General features: G+C 43.3%; 2 protein-coding genes across 2 annotated transcripts; both read right to left on the bottom strand.

The window, feature by feature from the left end:
* Positions 1-1,472: 1,472 nt before the first annotated feature.
* LOC130194943 (hyccin-like) lies at positions 1,473-5,060 on the bottom strand. The gene has a single exon (XM_056416172.1). The coding sequence runs from the start codon at positions 3,602-3,604 to the stop codon at positions 3,053-3,055; it is 552 nt and encodes a 183-aa protein (XP_056272147.1). The 5' UTR covers positions 3,605-5,060; the 3' UTR covers positions 1,473-3,052.
* On the bottom strand, positions 3,460-17,643 carry hycc1 (hyccin PI4KA lipid kinase complex subunit 1). Its single transcript, XM_056416161.1, has 12 exons — positions 17,511-17,643; positions 12,294-12,375; positions 11,621-11,722; positions 11,131-11,310; positions 10,228-10,308; positions 10,020-10,135; positions 9,209-9,304; positions 8,596-8,712; positions 7,830-7,917; positions 6,315-6,477; positions 5,067-5,410; positions 3,460-3,549 (listed from the first exon to the last, which is right to left on the bottom strand). The coding sequence occupies exons 2-11, from the start codon at positions 12,342-12,344 to the stop codon at positions 5,112-5,114; spliced, it is 1,293 nt and encodes a 430-aa protein (XP_056272136.1). The 5' UTR covers positions 12,345-12,375; positions 17,511-17,643; the 3' UTR covers positions 3,460-3,549; positions 5,067-5,111.
* Positions 17,644-17,956: the final 313 nt, after the last annotated feature.

Here is a 17,956-nt window from a genome sequence, read left to right as displayed (position 1 = left end):
CTAACTATAAGCTCTGTCAAAGAGGAAGGTCTTAAGTCGACTCTTAAATGAGGTGACTGTGTCTGCCTCCCGGACTGAAGGTGGAAGCTGGTTCCATAGAAGAGGAGCTTGATAACTAAAGGCTCTGGCTCCCATTCTACTTTTTAAGACTCTAGGAACTCCAAGTAGTCCCGCATTTAGTGAGCGTAGCTCTAGTGGGTCAACATGGTACTACAAGCTCCTTAAGATATGATGGTGCATCACCAATCAAGGCTTTGTAGGTTAAGAGAAGAATTTTAAAAGTGATTCTTGATTTTACTGGGAGCCAGTGCAGAGCAGCTAGTGCAGGAGTGATGTGATCTCTTTTCTTAGTTTTAGTGAGAACACGAGCTGCAGCATTCTGGATCAACTGGAGGGACCTAAGAGACTTATTAGAGCAGCCTGATAATAAGGAGTTGCAGTAATCCAGTCTCAAGTAACAAACGTGAACCAATTTTTCTGCATCTTTTTGAGACAAGATGTGCCTGATTTTTGAAATATTACGTAGATGAAAGAATGCAGTCCTTGAGATTTGCTTTACGTGGGAGTTAAAGGACAAGTCCCGATCAAAGATAACGCCAAGATTCTTTACAGTGGTGTTGGATGCTAGGGCAATGCCATCTACAGAAACCACATCACCAGATAATTGATCTCTGAGGTGCTCAGGGCCGATTAAAATTACTTCGGTTTTGTCTGAGTTTAACATCAAGAAGTTGCAGGTCATCCATGTTTTTATGTCTTTAAGACATGCTTGAATTTTACCGAGTTGGTTGCTCTCCTCTGGTTTTATCGATAGATATAGTTGAGTATCATCTGCATAACAATGAAAGTTTATGGAATGTTTCCTGATAATATTGCCCAAAGGAAGCATGTATAAGGTAAATAAAATTGGTCCAAGCACAGAACCTTGTGGAACTCCGTGATTAACGTTGGTGGTTATCGAGGCGTCATCGTTTACAAATACAAATTGTGATCGATCTGATAAATAGGATTTAAACCAAATTAGTGCCGTGCCTGAAATGCCAATCGACTGCTCCAGTCTCTGTAACAGGATGTCATGGTCAATGGTGTCGAATGCAGCACTAAGGTCTAACAAGACCAGGACAGAGAGGAGTCCTTTATCTGCTGCCATTAAGAGGTCATTTGTAATTTTCACCAGTGCCGTCTCGGTGCTGTGGTGTTTTCTCAATCCTGATTGAAATTTCTCAAATAAACTATTATGATGTAGAAAGTCGCACAACTGATTTGCGACCACTTTCTCAAGGATCTTGGAGAGGAAGGGGAGGTTAGAGATCGGTCTGTAGTTAGCCAACACCTCTGGATCCAGAGTGGGCTTCTTCAGGAGAGGTTTAATGAATTCATAAAAGTGTTTGTGTTTTATGTTTTGAAGTAGATTCTGAATTGTTGTCACTTGTCATGTTTGATGCTTTCTAGCAAATATAATGGAACACAAGTGAAATATAGAAACACTTTATTCCGAGAAGTTGTAGCAATGAGTTATCTTCAGACAGAAAGGCCAATTTAAATCAACTTTAGTACAACAGTATGATGTACAAGAGCTTACCCATTCACATTCTGTAAACCCACATACAGAAACACGATGATTTAGTCCCACCAAGCTAGACACTCGACAGCTCTCGGGCACAGTCAACAGAACACACTTTTGTTGGAGGGAGCTTGATTTAGGAAACCAAATGTAAGAGATGTGTAGAGTTGAATTCCCCTTTTGGTACAAGAGAATATCACCATGTATTATGACGTGATGATAATGGTGTGAACAAGGAAACACATCACCAAAGTTTTACAAACAGCTGGAGTGGTGGGTGGATCAGAAAAGATGCCATGTTGTTGTTGTTGTTGTTGCCAGCGGATCAGTTAGTTTTGGTCGACATTTTACATCTTTAGTCAGAACTATCAGATTATTTCACCTGTGTACAAGTAGGTGGACTCCATGTCTGGTCAGAACACGTAGGGGGCAACACATCACATCTCTCACAGGAAAATACCACAGTTGAGAGTCAGACCTCTCTTGTTCATCAAAGTTGAAACACAACTTGTTTGCTCTTTCAAGTGCAAAATTCAATACTTAACAAATCATTAACATAACACCCATTAGCCCCAGTCAAAATCATCATCATTTCTCTGAAGTTTTATTTTTGCCATAGAACAGCAATTTAGGAAGGTGCTAAAGGAGCGAGAGGGACACGCATATTGCTTCTCCATCACAATGACAATATTGTGCGATTGTAAACATAACAAATTATTAACATACTGGTTGATTATTAAGTGGTCATTTTTCTGACGTGTTGAGGAAGAATGCAGATTCTCTGGAGGAAACTAACTGTTGAAAACTCGAAGGAGCGCGAGTGAAAAAAAAAACACTGAATAGGAGAGATGTGTATTGCTATGGGAAGGGATCCGTTATTTGAAGTAGTTGAAACATTTTTTTCAACTTGGAGAATCATACCTTGTTCATTGTATCAATCAGTAGCTTTTACTCTAAAAACAATTGGCCATACACACATCCAGTCACACACTCAAGCATGCTTACACATACTCAACATCTGCCCTCGGACAAACCTGGACAAGGTCAGGATGGATGGATGGCAAAGCCATGCAGGGCAACAAATGCCAATTAAAATACTTTCCAAAAACCTTTCCACACAGTTTTTTTAGTAATATGTTTCAAGTGCACCCATTTAGAGACAGGTTGCTCTGCGATGGAGTGCAGTTTTTTGTTGTTGCTGGCACGACTTCACAGCAGCCGTGCACCACTAAGTCAGTGAAGCGGGAAGTGACATTCCTGACATCCGGCCTCCATCATGCCCAGAGGAGACTCTGCTGGGGGAGAGGAGCAGGGCAGCTTTACAGCACAGAGAATCAGACTTTAGGATGGCGCGAGGAGAGAACCAGCAGGAGTGTTTGTTCATCGTTTCTGATCTGCTGGAGTTGGCATGGCTTGGAGATCCAGGTCACAGGTACAGGGTCACAGGATCAGAAGCGAGGGTTTAGGTTGCCAGGAGTCACACAGGGTTCAAAGGTCAGAGCCAAGGTGCACACTGATGCTTGGAGAGCGCTGCTTGTGATTTGGCGCCGGGCTCAAGTACCCCAGGCCATCCTCCTGCAGGCTGCATGAGTAGCGGCCGACTTCAGAGGCGGTGTGGTTGCTGGAGGGAGGGGCGTTGCTGCTGGCCACCTGGTCAAAGGAGCGTGAGAAGACGGCGCTGGCGGTGCGCGTCAGGTTGGTGAGAGCTCCTGCCTTAGGCACCGATTGGCTGTAAGTGAGCGTCAGTCGCTTGACAGAGAGGTCCGCGTTTTCGCTGGCGGCCCGGCCCATTGTTAGAAGGCCCGCTTCCTTGTCCTTGCTGGTGCGCCCGCCTAGCCGACACTTCTTCATGGCCTTGGCCCCCAGGTTCAACGTGGTAACACTGTTGCTAATTGTGATGGTGGGTGTGGTCATGTCGGGCCACACCCCTTCATCCACCTCCGAAATATCCATCAGCTCATCCGGGGAACCCAGATCCACTGCGTCTGTGAGACAGACAGAGGGAGACAAAACAAGCACAGAAATGAAAAACAGGATCATGCAGATGTAAACATAACCACCTCTTCTGTCATCCAGCCCATCGGTTCCAATCAAATCATTAAGATTAGCAAGGTTTAATTTTTTTTAATTAAATTCATTTAATATTTTGCATGTGGGGCAAAATGTATAGGGCTGCATGACAGACGAGCTGTCTCTGTCCAGCAGGTGGTGCATTCACAACGGGGACACCTTGCCACCTGACAATGAGAGTTCAGTATTTCAGCCCAGAACAGTTAGTTTAACCAGCGGTGTTGTGAGATAACACGGAAAGGTTTTCTTGAGGAGTGCATGTTTTGTCCCAAAGGCAGGAGGACACAGTCTAAGAGCATAGGCCTAGGAAAGTCCACACAGGGAGTGAAGAGGAAGGAAAACAGAAAGCCACACGTATGTAAACCCTGAATGCTCGTTATCACCAACTCTGAAGACCTATACTCCTCATAAATATATATATATCTGTCCTGCTTTCTTCAAGGCAGACCTGTATAAGTGGCCAACCAGCCGCATATGCACAAACACATTGATTGATCTGATGCTATCACTGTAACAGAACATCTGGAAACAGCTGGTAATCAGACAGATCGGCAGGTCCTGTTAAAGTCTTCCATGGTCAGATTTAGCCTGCTGGTAAGTATTCAGGAGTCAGATTAAAGTCAAGGTTTAACCTTTTGTTCAGCTTTTGTTTCAAATAACCCAAGACCTGCATATCTTTCCTCAGCTCCTAGCTACCAGTCAGAAGGAAGTCATCTGTTCCAGGTGCAACCCAGGAGTAATGGGTCGAGGCGTACCGAGATGTGCTACAAGACACACAGGCGTCCTGCTCTTTACAGGAAAGCCCACGAGGTAGACCCCGAAACAACATTGTACGTGTACAATCTCCTGTTACTGGCACAGCTAACAGATAATATCTGGGCAATATGATTCAAAGCCTTTTTGTTATCAGTGACCTGACCTCAAGCTTTAGTCAATATGAGTAGTGCATACTAAGTTAATAAAGTCATGATTCTTATCGTTTTGAGATTATTCACCAAAGAAAACACTTCATATTATATTCAATTTCTGCCAGTATATCCTCCTAAATGCTCCACATGGCTCGTTTAAAACGTTTTACATTATGTTTAACCGCTTTCAATAGGATCTGCTTCATTTTACTAAACAGAAAAACGTCACTTTTTCTTGTGCGATTCAACAATAGCACATTTCATTATTATGCATTTTGATTAGGTTATTAATCTGTTATTCAGTTAGATCAATTATAATAATTAGACTTAAGGAATCTCAGCAGGAGGTCTTTGTGAGGAAGCTTTAGCCACAAAGGAGAGAGTAAATTAATGAGTGACGTCGGATTTACAGATGAGAGGAATAGTGCAATTAGGCAAAGAGAGGATGGTGGAGCCCAGCGCAGGAGGTAAAAAGGGAAGTCATCATGCAGCTTTTCAGACCACGCTCCAAAACACACGGTTACCTAGGTTACCCCGGGAGTGGGGCAGTGGGAAGGAGGGGCTGGACCTTAGTACTGGCTCCTCCCTGTGGAGGCCGACCCAGAACCCTCATTCTCCACCATTCGCCTCACAGACTTCTGCCTCCTGACCTCCTGACCCCGCGTGCCGGAATCATGACCACGGGGATCCATGCTGACCTCGGAGGAGGCGCCCAACGGGTCGCAGTCGGGCTGAGCGCGGCCGTCAGGGCGCGGCCGCAGGGAATCTCCGTTGGGCATTCGCTCGCCGCTCACACCGGTCACACTGATCTCGGGGACGGCCACGCCCCCCACTGCAGCATCAGTGTCTACACTCACCTCCTGGGACTCTGGTGGGGGAGGGGAACACGAGGAGGGTGTCGCAGGACAATACAACACACACACAGATGGACAAAGACATGAACCATGCACACACATACATGAACAACAAAAAGCCGGTCATGTGCACACAACCACAGTAACACAAGACAAACGGAGGTAATCAATGTAATGGCACAAAAATCATAGTGATCAGAACATAACACATGGTCAAAGTACATTAAATATGAGATGAATATGAACACAATAATGAAATGGAATAAAATTGCATATAGACTCTCACTCAGCCCTCTACACACAAATTAATACTACATAACTTTTTCTTCCATCATCTGCTCGTAACAAAAGCTTCACGCATAAACAAGCAGCTCGGATACAGGCGCCAATGAGCAGGATCCATGACATGAACAAGGGAAGTTGGGCCAAAGATGAAACCTGCTCATTAAACTGGCTGAAGGCTGAAATTTACCTGCCTGGTCTGTACTCTGCGGTTTAGAATTAAGAGAGCTGCTTTCTCTTTTGTTCTACGACCATCTAAATAAATAAATACATTTTTTTAAAAACAGAGCTGAAACTACACCCAAAATAACTTATTTAAAACAACAGTGAACATGCTGCAGCTGATCTGTTTTATAGTTTAAATACACTATTTGCTCTCTGGTTTTCTATTTTCTCCGTTCCTATGGTTTTGAATGAGGAGATGCTCAAAAGGAGGTCGACAGTGAATGATAACAATACTAAAGTACACAGTGACTGAAGGGTGTGAAATGAAAGGATGAGTGAATAATGAAGAGATCTTAACATCGCGCCCTCTCCTTTGGTGTGGATTTGTTCTTCAGTCAAACAATTCCATTCGTATTACACCATAATATAAAAATGTGAAAAGTGTGTGTGAGAGCTCTTCTCACTCCTCACCGTGTCTCTTCCAGCGATGTCCCCTGATAGAGAGGGAGGTGACAGCATTTCGGGAGATCCTGGAGGAGGTGGGTGTGATCTCCACCTGGATACTCCGTGCACCCTCCTTGTTGTTGCTCTTCAGTGCAGCGCCGTGCAGTGACGACTTGATGGCATTACCGACCTGAGGAGAAGCAAACACACCCACAAATGTGACTCCTTCAGAGGTTGCCGGAGTTTCCCAGAAGGAGAAGCAACACGTTTCATTCAAGGTGGTAATTGTTGTGGTAGTTGTGTCGATATGATAGATAGTATTTTATAACACAAATATCAGAAGATGTCTTCTTTAAGTGTAGAGGTAACCGTTTCCTGAAGTAGAATACACAATGAAATGGTGCTGGACACTTTTTATGGCTCATTGTTTCTAAAAACACCAACAATCACTGCAAACCAGCTGAATGGAGATGCTTCATAACCTTCAGAGCTGGCATTAATGGGTCTCCGGGCCAGATTGTAAATAGACACTTTTCAGAAGATCCAGGTGTAAGTTATTTTTGTGTAAATGTAAAATGTGTGAGATTTATCTGCTTATTAAAAAGAAAATGTGTTGGGCCAATTACATTTTTTCAATTAGTTAGATTTTAAACATGATTAACTGGAACAAAACGGTTATATTTCAATTGTAACTATTTATGTACGGAAAAGATCCAAGAGTAAAGGCACTGGCCCAATACACAATAAGTGTAAGAGCAGCATTTCTTAAGACACATTGTATTCTCAAGATCAATAATCCACTTTCTACCAGATTTAAGCATGAATTCAAAGCCTAGTACTCGTGAGAGGAACAGAAGGGCTTTGTATTTGCTTTGTAAAACACTAATTAGTTTAAGTCTTTCTATAATGACCTCTACTGTTGCTAGATATTCTCAAGTGGCACTAATGTAATGTAACGGTTGAGTACGTAACATGAGGTCGAGTCATAATCACGATACAACATGTCGGTTGTCTGCGAGTCTGCAGCACATTGGTCTCATGAGGACACGTCAACGAGCTGTGCTGAGATAGCAGGTGTGTTCCTCTGCAGCAAGAAAACTCCAACAACCACGAGACAGAACGCTGAGATCTGAACGTTTCATCACTGGCGTTCATGGTTTTTGTCTATATTTTTTTTAATATCTTTTCAAATCCCATCAGCACCCTTATTAATGGGAATCCAAAGGTTGTGTGTCTTGATTGTTGTGGAGAAGCACACCTTAACGTGTGTAGTAATGCTGTGGGCTTAGGTTCAATCCTCTACTCCCTGGGCCTCAATTAGAGCTCAACTGAGCCGAGTGAAAAGGATGTAAATAATCTGGTGGGATTACATTCTGTCTCTGACACACACACACACACACACGCCCACAGAGAGACCAACACAATGCAGCATAGTGTACTGTGGATGTGACGAACACACACACACACACACACATAGTGTTCTGTGGATGTGACACACACACACACACTTGTAGAAGAAGAAACTAAAATGATTACACCCACCAATAGAGCTTCAGGAAACAACTCCAACTGGGCCCGATACAAAACGTCATCCAGTGCTTTGGATCCCAGCTCCACCTCCCCATTACACCTATACACAAAGACATCAATTGAAAATACACACAACACATATAGATTTAAGGTTCCCTGTGGAGTAATAGACCTGGAGAAGAGCTATGGATCGTTTTCAGATTGGGTCCTTGTTTTGTTCATCTGCAGCTGAGTCCTACCAATGGTGTCTCACTATCCCATTGACCGACAGGTAGTGGGAACACGATATGCACCAGCAAAGACAGGGAAGACTGCAAGCTTGTAAACATGGATACAAACCCTGCTTGCTTTAAAAGACTTTTCTTGCAAATGTTTTGAGTAAGGAAATTGTTTGAGAGACCTGAAAGATACACACAATGTGGTGTGGTGACGAAAGCTGAACGCACATAAAACGTTGTTTGTTTGCAAGAAAACTCCACATGGCAGTCAGTAGTTTCCTGTTATATTGTCAAAAAGATCATTTGAGAAATGCAACACGGCAGCATAAACTGGTTCATACACAAAATGCAAAGTGAGCATGCTCATTGATTGTCACAGTCCAACCTCTTTAAAATAAAAAAAGCTACATAATAAAATGATTGGTACAAATCAAATAAAGTCAGAAATAAGTGACATGGAGCAGATTTTAAGAAAATTCTTTGAATGTAAGACATGAAAAGATAAAGCTGAGCAGTCTGTGTTGGTCTTATAGTTTGTGCAGGCACGTGTGTACACTCACAAGGCGTAGTGTATCCCTGTGATGAGCTGAACCAGGAACTCTGAGGTGACTGTCAGCCGTGTGCTAATGCCTTTGTAGCGGCGCATCTGTTGCCGTGGGTAACCGCATATACACACCCTAGAGGAAAGCAAATGAAATCAGAATAAGGGAACTTGCACCAGTGGAACAAGGAAGATTAAATCAGGGGAAACACTCCACTGAGCTACTTGGCTGCAGCTCTATTGAGGCAAATCACTTCCTGGAGAAGTTTATAAGAGGATCAGACAAGCAAGTGCTGGTAAACTAGTGTACATGCATGTTTAGCCATGTTCAAGTAGCATCCTCACAGACATTCACAATCAAGAATTGATGCAATGATCCTCATTATATAGCATTACATTGGTGTGTGTGTACTTATAGTCCTCGTGACAAAATCTGCATGTGTTGTGTGCATTTTCAATGCATGTATTTGTGTATAAGTGCAATGGAGAGGTTGAGCTGGGCTCCAAAGCACTGGATGATGTTATGTATCAGCCCAGTTGTTCCCTGAAGCTTTATTGGTGACCCTAATCATTTTATTTATTTTTTTCTTCGACAAGCACAGCTCCCTTGTGTGTGTGTGTGTGTTCTTTACCTTGAGCTGAACTGGCAGAGGGACTGGAGAGAGGGGGCAGTCATGTAGCTTAGAGCAGCGTTGTAGCACAGCACCAGAAAGGTCAGCACGTCAAACCTCAAAAACACAAACATACCCGTAAAATACATTAATACATGACACGACAAAACAAAACTTATCAGATCAGAATCCCAGACCCAGAGATTGAAAGATTACAAAAGCAGTAATCCACAGAATTAGAGATTTCATCTTCTTTTAATTCCTTGCAGTCCTCGTCAAAAGCCAGACATCTACAGTACATATCCACAGCTCAACTCAACTGCTGCTCTCCGTTCTGAGATGTGGGTGTGTTGCGCTACCGTTCTGATAAGATCTCATATTTCTAAGTCCACATCTCAGTCCAAATGTATTATTAACGTTCAAATGTCTATTAAATTACACTACAATATGAGGTATAGTTGTAGTCACAGATCATAATGCGTTTGACTTTCTAAGAAAATTGATGAAATGTGAATAAGAATGCATGCGGCTTCACAAAAGAAGAAATGTATTTCTTGGCAAGGTGTTGCGTGATTCATTTCAAAAGCAAACAAAAACAACTATAAGTGCCGGGTTTAGCGACTGAATTTCACAGTGCTTCTTTGTCAGATTGTCCTTCCTCCTCCATTTGTGTTTCTATTTTGGGTTGTCCGTTTGCTGCCAATTCTGAGCAGGCAGACTGGTAGCTTACTACAGGGAAAGCTATTTTAAAATGTGCACAACCTCCACACTGCGGACACGTCACCATCCATCCAGCAGCCTTTTAAATAAGTCTGCGCATCAAGCCTCTTACCTGTTTTGTGCTGTAAAGGTCTCTCTCTGGAGGTGTGGCCCGCTGTACACCACCCTGCTCAGCCCGTGATTGGCTAGAGCCCCCTCTGTAAGGGCAATGGAGCCGAGAGCTGAGGGCTGGAGGTGGGGAGAAGAAGAGGACGTTTTAAACTGAACATTTATGCAAACGCAAATTAAAAGCGCAGAGTGCATTTGTGTGCAGTTCTCACCTCATGGTACACTGATGGTTTGGAGAGGGAAGGGACAGTAAAAGATAATACTTTACTTTTTCCATCTTTATCAACGATTTCCTGTGAAGGCGAAAGACAGGAAGACAGTGAGACAATATTTCTGTGGGTGAGAAATAGACATTTTGTTTTCCGTGTGCCATATACCTTAAAAGAGTGTGTGCTTATATCTTCAAGCACATTCATCTGTTATATGTGGGTTTCCCAAATCAGTCTGCTAGTGTGCGTCTGCATATTTGTGTGTGTATATCGTGTGAGCGCACACACACAAACTAACCCCGGGGTTTTCCTGTCCCCTGTGTGCATTGTAATGTCAAATAGATTAATAGGAGCCAGCCAGTGAGTTGAGTGACAGCTGACCTATTCTGCTATTCAGAGAGGAAGTTAGGGGCCACTGCACTTAGTTGATGGATAGAACGTTGAGAGCCAAAATGAATGAAAATAGGACTCAACCCAATTTAATAATGACTCGTGCTGACATCTCTGTGGGAAGCTTAGGGGGCATTTGCAAGCAGCAACCATTCCATTAAATGTAGAACCAAAGTCACTGGGTTTAAATCCCTCTATTTCTTCCCCATATTTCCTGTCACACTCCATGCATAGCTGTCTAACAACGCAGCAAGTGCATTAAGAAATCACAGAACCCAGAAAAAGTTGAGTGTCCTCTGCTTCTGGAACTGCATGATTACACACATTGATAGGATCAAGGACCTTTTCTTGGTGTTTTTCCTTCCCTTCTATTTATCACACTGGAAACATGTTAGTGTTATTAACAAGAAAAGCTTGCCTTTAACAAGTAACAGCTGCGACATAAGAACGTGGCATTGAAAATGTACACACACACACACACACACACACAAACACCAGCTTCATCCTCTCCCCTACCAGGTTGTAAATGCCCAGCAGCAGGGCATCGATGCATCCGGATGTGTGCGAGTCTCTGGCTGCGCTGACGGACAGGAGGCTCCACAGGAGCTCTGGCAGGAACTGTAGCGTGAAACGGTGCAGCTGCGTCTCGCTGCTTCGGTAGAACTCAAATAACTGGTGACACACGGGCTCCAGCAACTGGACAGGACAGAAAGGCAGAGTATGGGCACATGGTTTCATTCTGACATCGGTCTACAAGAATCAGCACACAGCAACTGCAACTGCCACTGTCGATCGTAATACAATATAATGTGAGGACGATGCACAGAAGGATATACAGAATAGTGGGTTGGAAGCAAAACTACAAAAGGAGATATTGAGATATTCATGGGTTGTAAACATCTAATATTGAAAGGTTAATGGTGACCCGTGAAACAGAAAAAAAATACGAGAAGTGTAATCAGGATTTTACGAGATACAATTAAAATATTAAAGTGTGTGTCCCTACATCACTGTAGTTCTCTCGGATGACCTTGTAGAGCGCAGGGACAAGGGCAGATTTGTCTTTTATTGAGGCAGCATAGTTTGACACAGCACTATCAGGGAGGGTCTGAAACACACACAGAAACAGCTGAAGTTTAATGCCAATATTTTCAAAATAAAAAACACACACGCATAACAAGATGAGGAATGAGTACTGAAGACCCTAAACTTAAGTTTGACACTATGGAGTCGCATCAAGTGGATGGATATCATGCTAAAGCAAAAGCCTGGCCAATGATATGGCTACAGATGAAAGAGACAGAATTGATGTCAATAAGAGTGAAGTATAATCAACATTGCTATGGATTTGATATTGAACAATATTCTGAAAGGCAGCAGAGACGGTGCTAATGTGTATAGAAGCTGTCAGTCACATCAACGTGGTTACATTTAGAGGTCAGAGAGAGAAGATGGCCGGTCGATCCTCACACAGGTTCCCTCCTGCCCCTTTGTTGTCACGCCTCACAAGTCTTAGCTTAGGGAGCAGTCACGTATTGATGCGTGCTCGTGTTTGAGGAGGAGCAGTGCATTGGTTTATGCATGTGGAAGAAACATTGGCAATAATAACGCAGCAGGAGAGAAAGAGCTGCACACTAATCTGGGTTATCTGCCGTTTCTTTTTTTCGGTAAAGCAGTACCTTAAATTCTGAGAGCCATTCCTCCACCACTCCTTGGTCCATCGCCAACATGTTCCCTCATCTGCAGTGGAGTCACCTCAACCTGGAAGAGAAAAGAAATACAATATAAAACACACAGAAAATGTATCATGAATTTGCGAGCATGATAGCACACGCGCGCACACAGAGCTTCTTCCATGCTTGCCAGCCTTCCTTTATTTAGTATCCGGATAAAAATATTCTATTTCAAACAGCAAACAACGCCACGGCAGTGACTATACATGCTGCATCAATTCAATACTCCAAAAGAAGCATACGTCTCTCCACTCCTCTTGCTCTTCTGTTTCCCTCTCATTCCTCTCCAGACACACACACCTCTGGAGCAAGGACCGAACCTATTCTCAACTCAGCCTCTCGAATAGAAAAGCTGCCCACACAGAGGAGCCTGTTGGCGTCATTGTGTTTAGACGCTTGCTGAAAAAGCAGTTGCCTAAACAGAGACAGACATTTACTAAATGAACCCTTAATGATCGGCCCTGCTCTCCTTCAGTTACACACACTGCATCTTCTCTCCTTCCTCTTCAAAGCACTCAACTTGTATGCATGGAGCTTCTTTTCCATTAAACCTCCAATGGTACCTTATCTTCTCTTCCGTGCTCCGTGGACAGAGTTTCATTTGCTCTCAATCTGCTCTCAATCTATTTTTCACTGGCAGACTGTTTTGGCTGCAGTTATGTGGTGCCTGTGCTCTGGAAGCGGCTGATGAATGCAGAAACAAAGTCCATGTTTGGTATGCCTGGTAACAGAGTCTGAGAAAAAGAAAGAGATTCAGATGTGAGCTGAAGCTCGGGTTTTCAATCACCGTGATTATCAAAAAGCCTATTAACATGCATGTGTAAACGAAAAAGGACAAAAATACGTTCAAGTCTGATTTTCATAATTTGTCTTTGCTCATCCTCCAACACAGCCATTTATCTCGCTCGCTCAGTCTTACATACTGTTTAATCTGTCTTTCACACATCCTAGGTGTCTATTTATGGGCTGTACCAATGACAGAAATGACCGAGGGAGACGAGCCAGTGACTCATAAAATGGGGAAGGATTATATAGCAGAATGGCCTCCATTTAGAGGAATCAGTCCTTTGTAGCGGTCCTTTGTTCCGTTCTGGTGAAGACTACAAGGACGGCAATGACATCAAAGCCAGCGTGTGTGTTTTAATGGCAGGCTCTCTGAATTACAGAATAAAGGCTGTGATTAGAGTGTGGTTGAGTCATTCTTTGAAGTGGAAGGGTTCCTCCTACAAAGTCACTTTTAACCAGTCAACTCTCTCCCCGCTGGCATCTGTATCCAGAAAAGGATATTTGACGAATAAACTCAGAGGCCACTTGCCATGCCTCCTCTATATGTGAAATATTTACCAGCAGCAAGCCAAGAAGAAACTGCAGCGCCACCAAAGCATCAGCCGAGGGGCGGACACTCGGGTGCCAAGCTCCCATCACAGGATGTAGCTGTAAATCTGTGTATTCTGAAATGTTGATTTGATTTTGACAATTTAGACCTGAACAAGTGTATATACCCTTCACAATTACATTACAAGATCACAGCAATTGTTGAATTGTAATCCAAAAGATAAAAACTAATCCAAGAATAATAACCTGAAAATGAATTTGCACTGGACAATACATTGATGAATCAACTAATATTTACATTTGCATATGCATAGCAGCAACAATGACAAACACACCCATCCATTAGGCTCACCACACAGTGGATTACACACCCATGAAAAGAATGATGACGTATTCTGAAACATTCACATCACAAGACGTACAGCGGTACAAACTGTATTCCAGGTGTCTACGGTCTCATTTCATAATGCAGACCGGCAGAAGCAAACTAATTGCCCCAAGAGGAAACTATAGAGTGTAATTCTGTTATTAGGCTGATGTTTTTTGTCCGTCTTGGTCTGGCTGACTCAGTTATTGTGCACTAAGATATCATGACATAAATCAATAAGCCAAAGAGCACCCACAACAAATGAAGCAGCAGGTGGTGAACGCTTCTCTGCAGCTCAACCTCACTGATCAGCACAACCATACATGAATAAATCAGTGTTACGGAAAAGTAACAAACTCAAGCCAATGAAGTAATGAGCAAGTAGAGAGGCAGTGAAGGGCGATGGATAGAGGAGAGACCAATGGATAAGTGAATAGGGAGGTAGAGTTCCCTGTATAAAGGGAATGCGAGATACAAGCAATGTTTGACAACCCAATGGATGGATAACTCAAAAGGAGTGAGGCAGGAGGATCAAGAAAAGAGGAGAGTTCATTAGGTTGCAATCGTTTCTGCCCCAGGCTCTGAGATACACAGGAGATAAGGGAAGACACCACTCTGTGATCCAAACGGGCTCAAGAACAGATCTTACCCACGTGTTTCGTAGCCTCGCTGGGACTTACTGAGCTTTTCCACCGATGCAGCCAACGATTGGCCAAGCAGTGAGAATGTGTCACGCATTGCCCAAGTGTGTGTGTGCCCAAAACCTGTGAGCTGGCTAAAGTTGTCAGCTCGATGCCTCTGAATTTACACCCACGAATTAAAACACACACACACACACACACACACACACACACACGTCTAAATGAGCTTATTTTGGACTCCTCCTTCCAACGCAAACAGGTCTCCTTTGAGTTTAGATTCTTAATCCGTGTTGTAAAAGTGCTTAAACGTCCTGACAAAGTTACAGAACACCGCGGCAAACACACCACACACACATAGTACTTAATGTGAACTCATAGAAAACACACAGCCAGAATCAAAACACTGCGTCTTCCCCGGGGCTCAGTAGTAAAGTTAGAAAGTTAGAACATACCTGTCTGGGAAAGCTGGTGAAGCAAGTCCAAGTGAGAATAAATGAAGGACACACACACACACACACACACACACACACGGACACCACTCCCTACTGATTACCTCATTTCCTATTACACTGAAGGCTTGACTAGAGGGAAGAAAGGAAGCGCAGAGAGAGACAGAGTGGGTGGTTTTGAGAGTGACAGAGCTGCCCCAGCTGCTTTTTCCTGTGGTGCAGGCCACAGAAACTACTGGTTAGGCTGATAATGACAATGAAACCTACATGGAGGCAAAGAGTAAACGAGATAAAATACACTCAAAATAAACCTAAACTAATGTATCTTCAGCTGACACAACTCTTGACACGCCAAATCCACAAAAATGCGTTTCACTGCACTAACCAGCATCAGAACCAGGAACTAAAGCAACATGACTCCACCCAAAATCTACAAACTAGGTCAGCTGGATAACAAGCTGGACCAGTGTCTCCGAGCTTGCTTTAACTTGAGGAGTTGTGGCGAGTTCAAGTAGAAGCCTAAGTAGACATAACAACACAGTCCGTGGTTTGTTTGTGGTTTTTGCTGCCGAGGGAGACAGATGCCGAGATATGACAAGGAGGAATTTCTTATAGCAGCCTACGCTCTTTTCTCGGTTGCTCGTAAGCTAGTGATGCATCTTTATTTCTTCAACTCCTGGTCGACTTGTGGCAAGTGAGCCTGAAGAAACCAATAATTAACATCACTGATTCTTCAATTTGAATGCTCTCTTTAAAATGACCTTTTCTCTTCATTTGTCTTAGCTTTTCTTGCAACAATTTGATAATAGTCTGGTAATCTATTAATGCTCAGCACATTCAAATACTACTTTTGGTACAGATTAGCCTTATTCTTCCATGACTGTAAAATAGGCTTCAATCTAAGGAAGAAGGAATGTTCACTTCGATTAATCCCTGTAGGGAAATTCTGCATTCAACCCATCCATAGGGGAGCAACTGGGGGTGTCTTTCTCAAGGACACTTCGACATGCAACTATGGGAAGAGCGGGGATCAAACCGGGTACCTTGTGCTAAAGGAAACAACCACTCATCCCCATGAGCTACAGCCGACCCCTGGCATCTCCGACAAATATATACTTTTGCTATAAAATCAACTTTCATTTCCCTGCTTTGTACTTGAATTTGGTACAGAATGAAATGAAAAGGATTGCAACATTTTCATTTCCAAAATTACCAGGACATTTCATGAAAGCACAGGCATGGGTGACTCTAGCTTTGATGCTTGATGACAGCAGAACCCGTATGATCTTCTTGCTTCATGACCTGCCGGGCTTCACTGTCAAAAAGCATTAAGAGGACGAGAACACCCGCAGCCATGGATGCCGCACAACATCAACACACACATTCACATCCTAATGACACCACTTTAACAGGGCACAATCACCCACTCAACAAACTTGTATATTGCTAAACAATGAGCCTCTCCCTAATGACAACGGCAAAGACGCACACGGAAACACACACACAGAATCAAGGAGCAAACAGTATCCGATTTAAACAACGTATCTGGCATGCCACCAGAAGCAGAGCCCTTGTGAAGGACACAGATTGTAAAACCAAAATTGTTTTGACTTTTGACAGCCTGTGCTCAAGGAGCTCTTTTCATCCGGCAGGTTTGACTTGGGGCTCTGCGGCAAAGCTTCACACTGGTCCCCATCATACAGGAAACCCCTGAGCTGGCTCGGTGGTCCAGAGGAAAGATGCATCACATGACAACCATTAGTACAAATCCATTATCCATCATCACACGTATGCACGAGTTTCTGCGCCCCTGCCAAACCGGTGTAAACACAAAGACTCACATGTAAAAAAAGTAGAACCATAACATCATATCAAAAGCATAAGACTGCTTCCTCCCATTCGTGTGCGCACACACAGTATATAAATATGATCAAGTTAGGTATAAGGTCTACATCTACGACAAATGTTAATAGATATAATATAATAGCATTGAGGAACCTGACTGCTTTAAAAAAAAAAATTGTTACATAATATCTCTCAAATTCAAGCGGTAACTATTGTCCCCGAGCGCTGCTAGCCCGCTAGTTTCCACAATGACAACTAAGATCTTGCGTTTAACTAAACAACAACGTGAAATTCTCTCAGCGCAACATTAGCTCAATGTCAAACGTTTTGCTTTCCCAGCCAGACGAGTGTGTTTGTTCACCAGCATCAGGCAGAGAATGTAAAGTAACCTCCGCGGTCGCACTCTCGATGTCTCGACTTGCTCAATGACTTCGAGCTGTCACCGCGGTTGCGTTCAGATTAGCTCGTTAGCTCGTTCGGCTAAGGCGCGACAACAAGTAAAATGGGGGAAGTCGCCGTTACTTACGGGCATGCTATCAGTCAACTTCCTGGTATCACTGTCCTCGATCGTTCCGACAAGACGAGTAAATTGCTATCACTTCGCTACTCCATAAATCTCCTCAATAATTCATCAACATCAGCTCCTTCCATCTTCATTACTTTCTCCACTCAGACAACCTTCGACGAGGCTCCACGGAGTTACAGGCGTCTGAGCCAATGAGTGAACAGCATGTGATCTAACTGCCACGCCCCCCCGACGCAGCATCCAATCAAGTTGGACTCTTTGTTAATAATTTCCACGACCCAGGTAGGTTGTCACTGTCAGTCACTGCTCTTTCACAGCATTTATTTAGCAGAGACGCTTTTAAAGACCACATTACTAAGTAATGAATCAGTTGTTTTATGATTGCATTGTGAGAATAATTGGTTATAGAGCAGCAAACAAACTGCATGAATGGTCAGTAAGTCAGT

This window comes from Pseudoliparis swirei, chromosome 1 (assembly GCF_029220125.1).
Source record: "Pseudoliparis swirei isolate HS2019 ecotype Mariana Trench chromosome 1, NWPU_hadal_v1, whole genome shotgun sequence".
In the NCBI taxonomy this organism is placed as follows: Eukaryota; Metazoa; Chordata; class Actinopteri; order Perciformes; family Liparidae; genus Pseudoliparis; species Pseudoliparis swirei.
Note: the sequence above shows the minus strand (reverse complement) of the source record. Positions and strands in the feature narration are given on the sequence as shown.

Excerpts from the sequence above, each read along its gene's own strand:
- LOC130194943 (XM_056416172.1), bottom strand. The coding sequence starts at position 3,604 with ATGATCCTGTTTTTCATTTCTGTGCTTGTTTTGTCTCCCTCTGTCTGT.
- hycc1 (XM_056416161.1), bottom strand. The coding sequence starts at position 12,344 with ATGTTGGCGATGGACCAAGGAGTGGTGGAGGAATGGCTCTCAGAATTT. Across the intron at positions 8,713-9,208 it reads CTCTGCCAGTTCAGCTCAAG|GGTGTGTATATGCGGTTACC; the intron begins GTAAAGAACACA and ends GCTTTCCTCTAG. Across the intron at positions 6,478-7,829 it reads TGTTTCCTGAAGCTCTATTG|GTCGGTAATGCCATCAAGTC; the intron begins GTGGGTGTAATC and ends GCTTCTCCTCAG.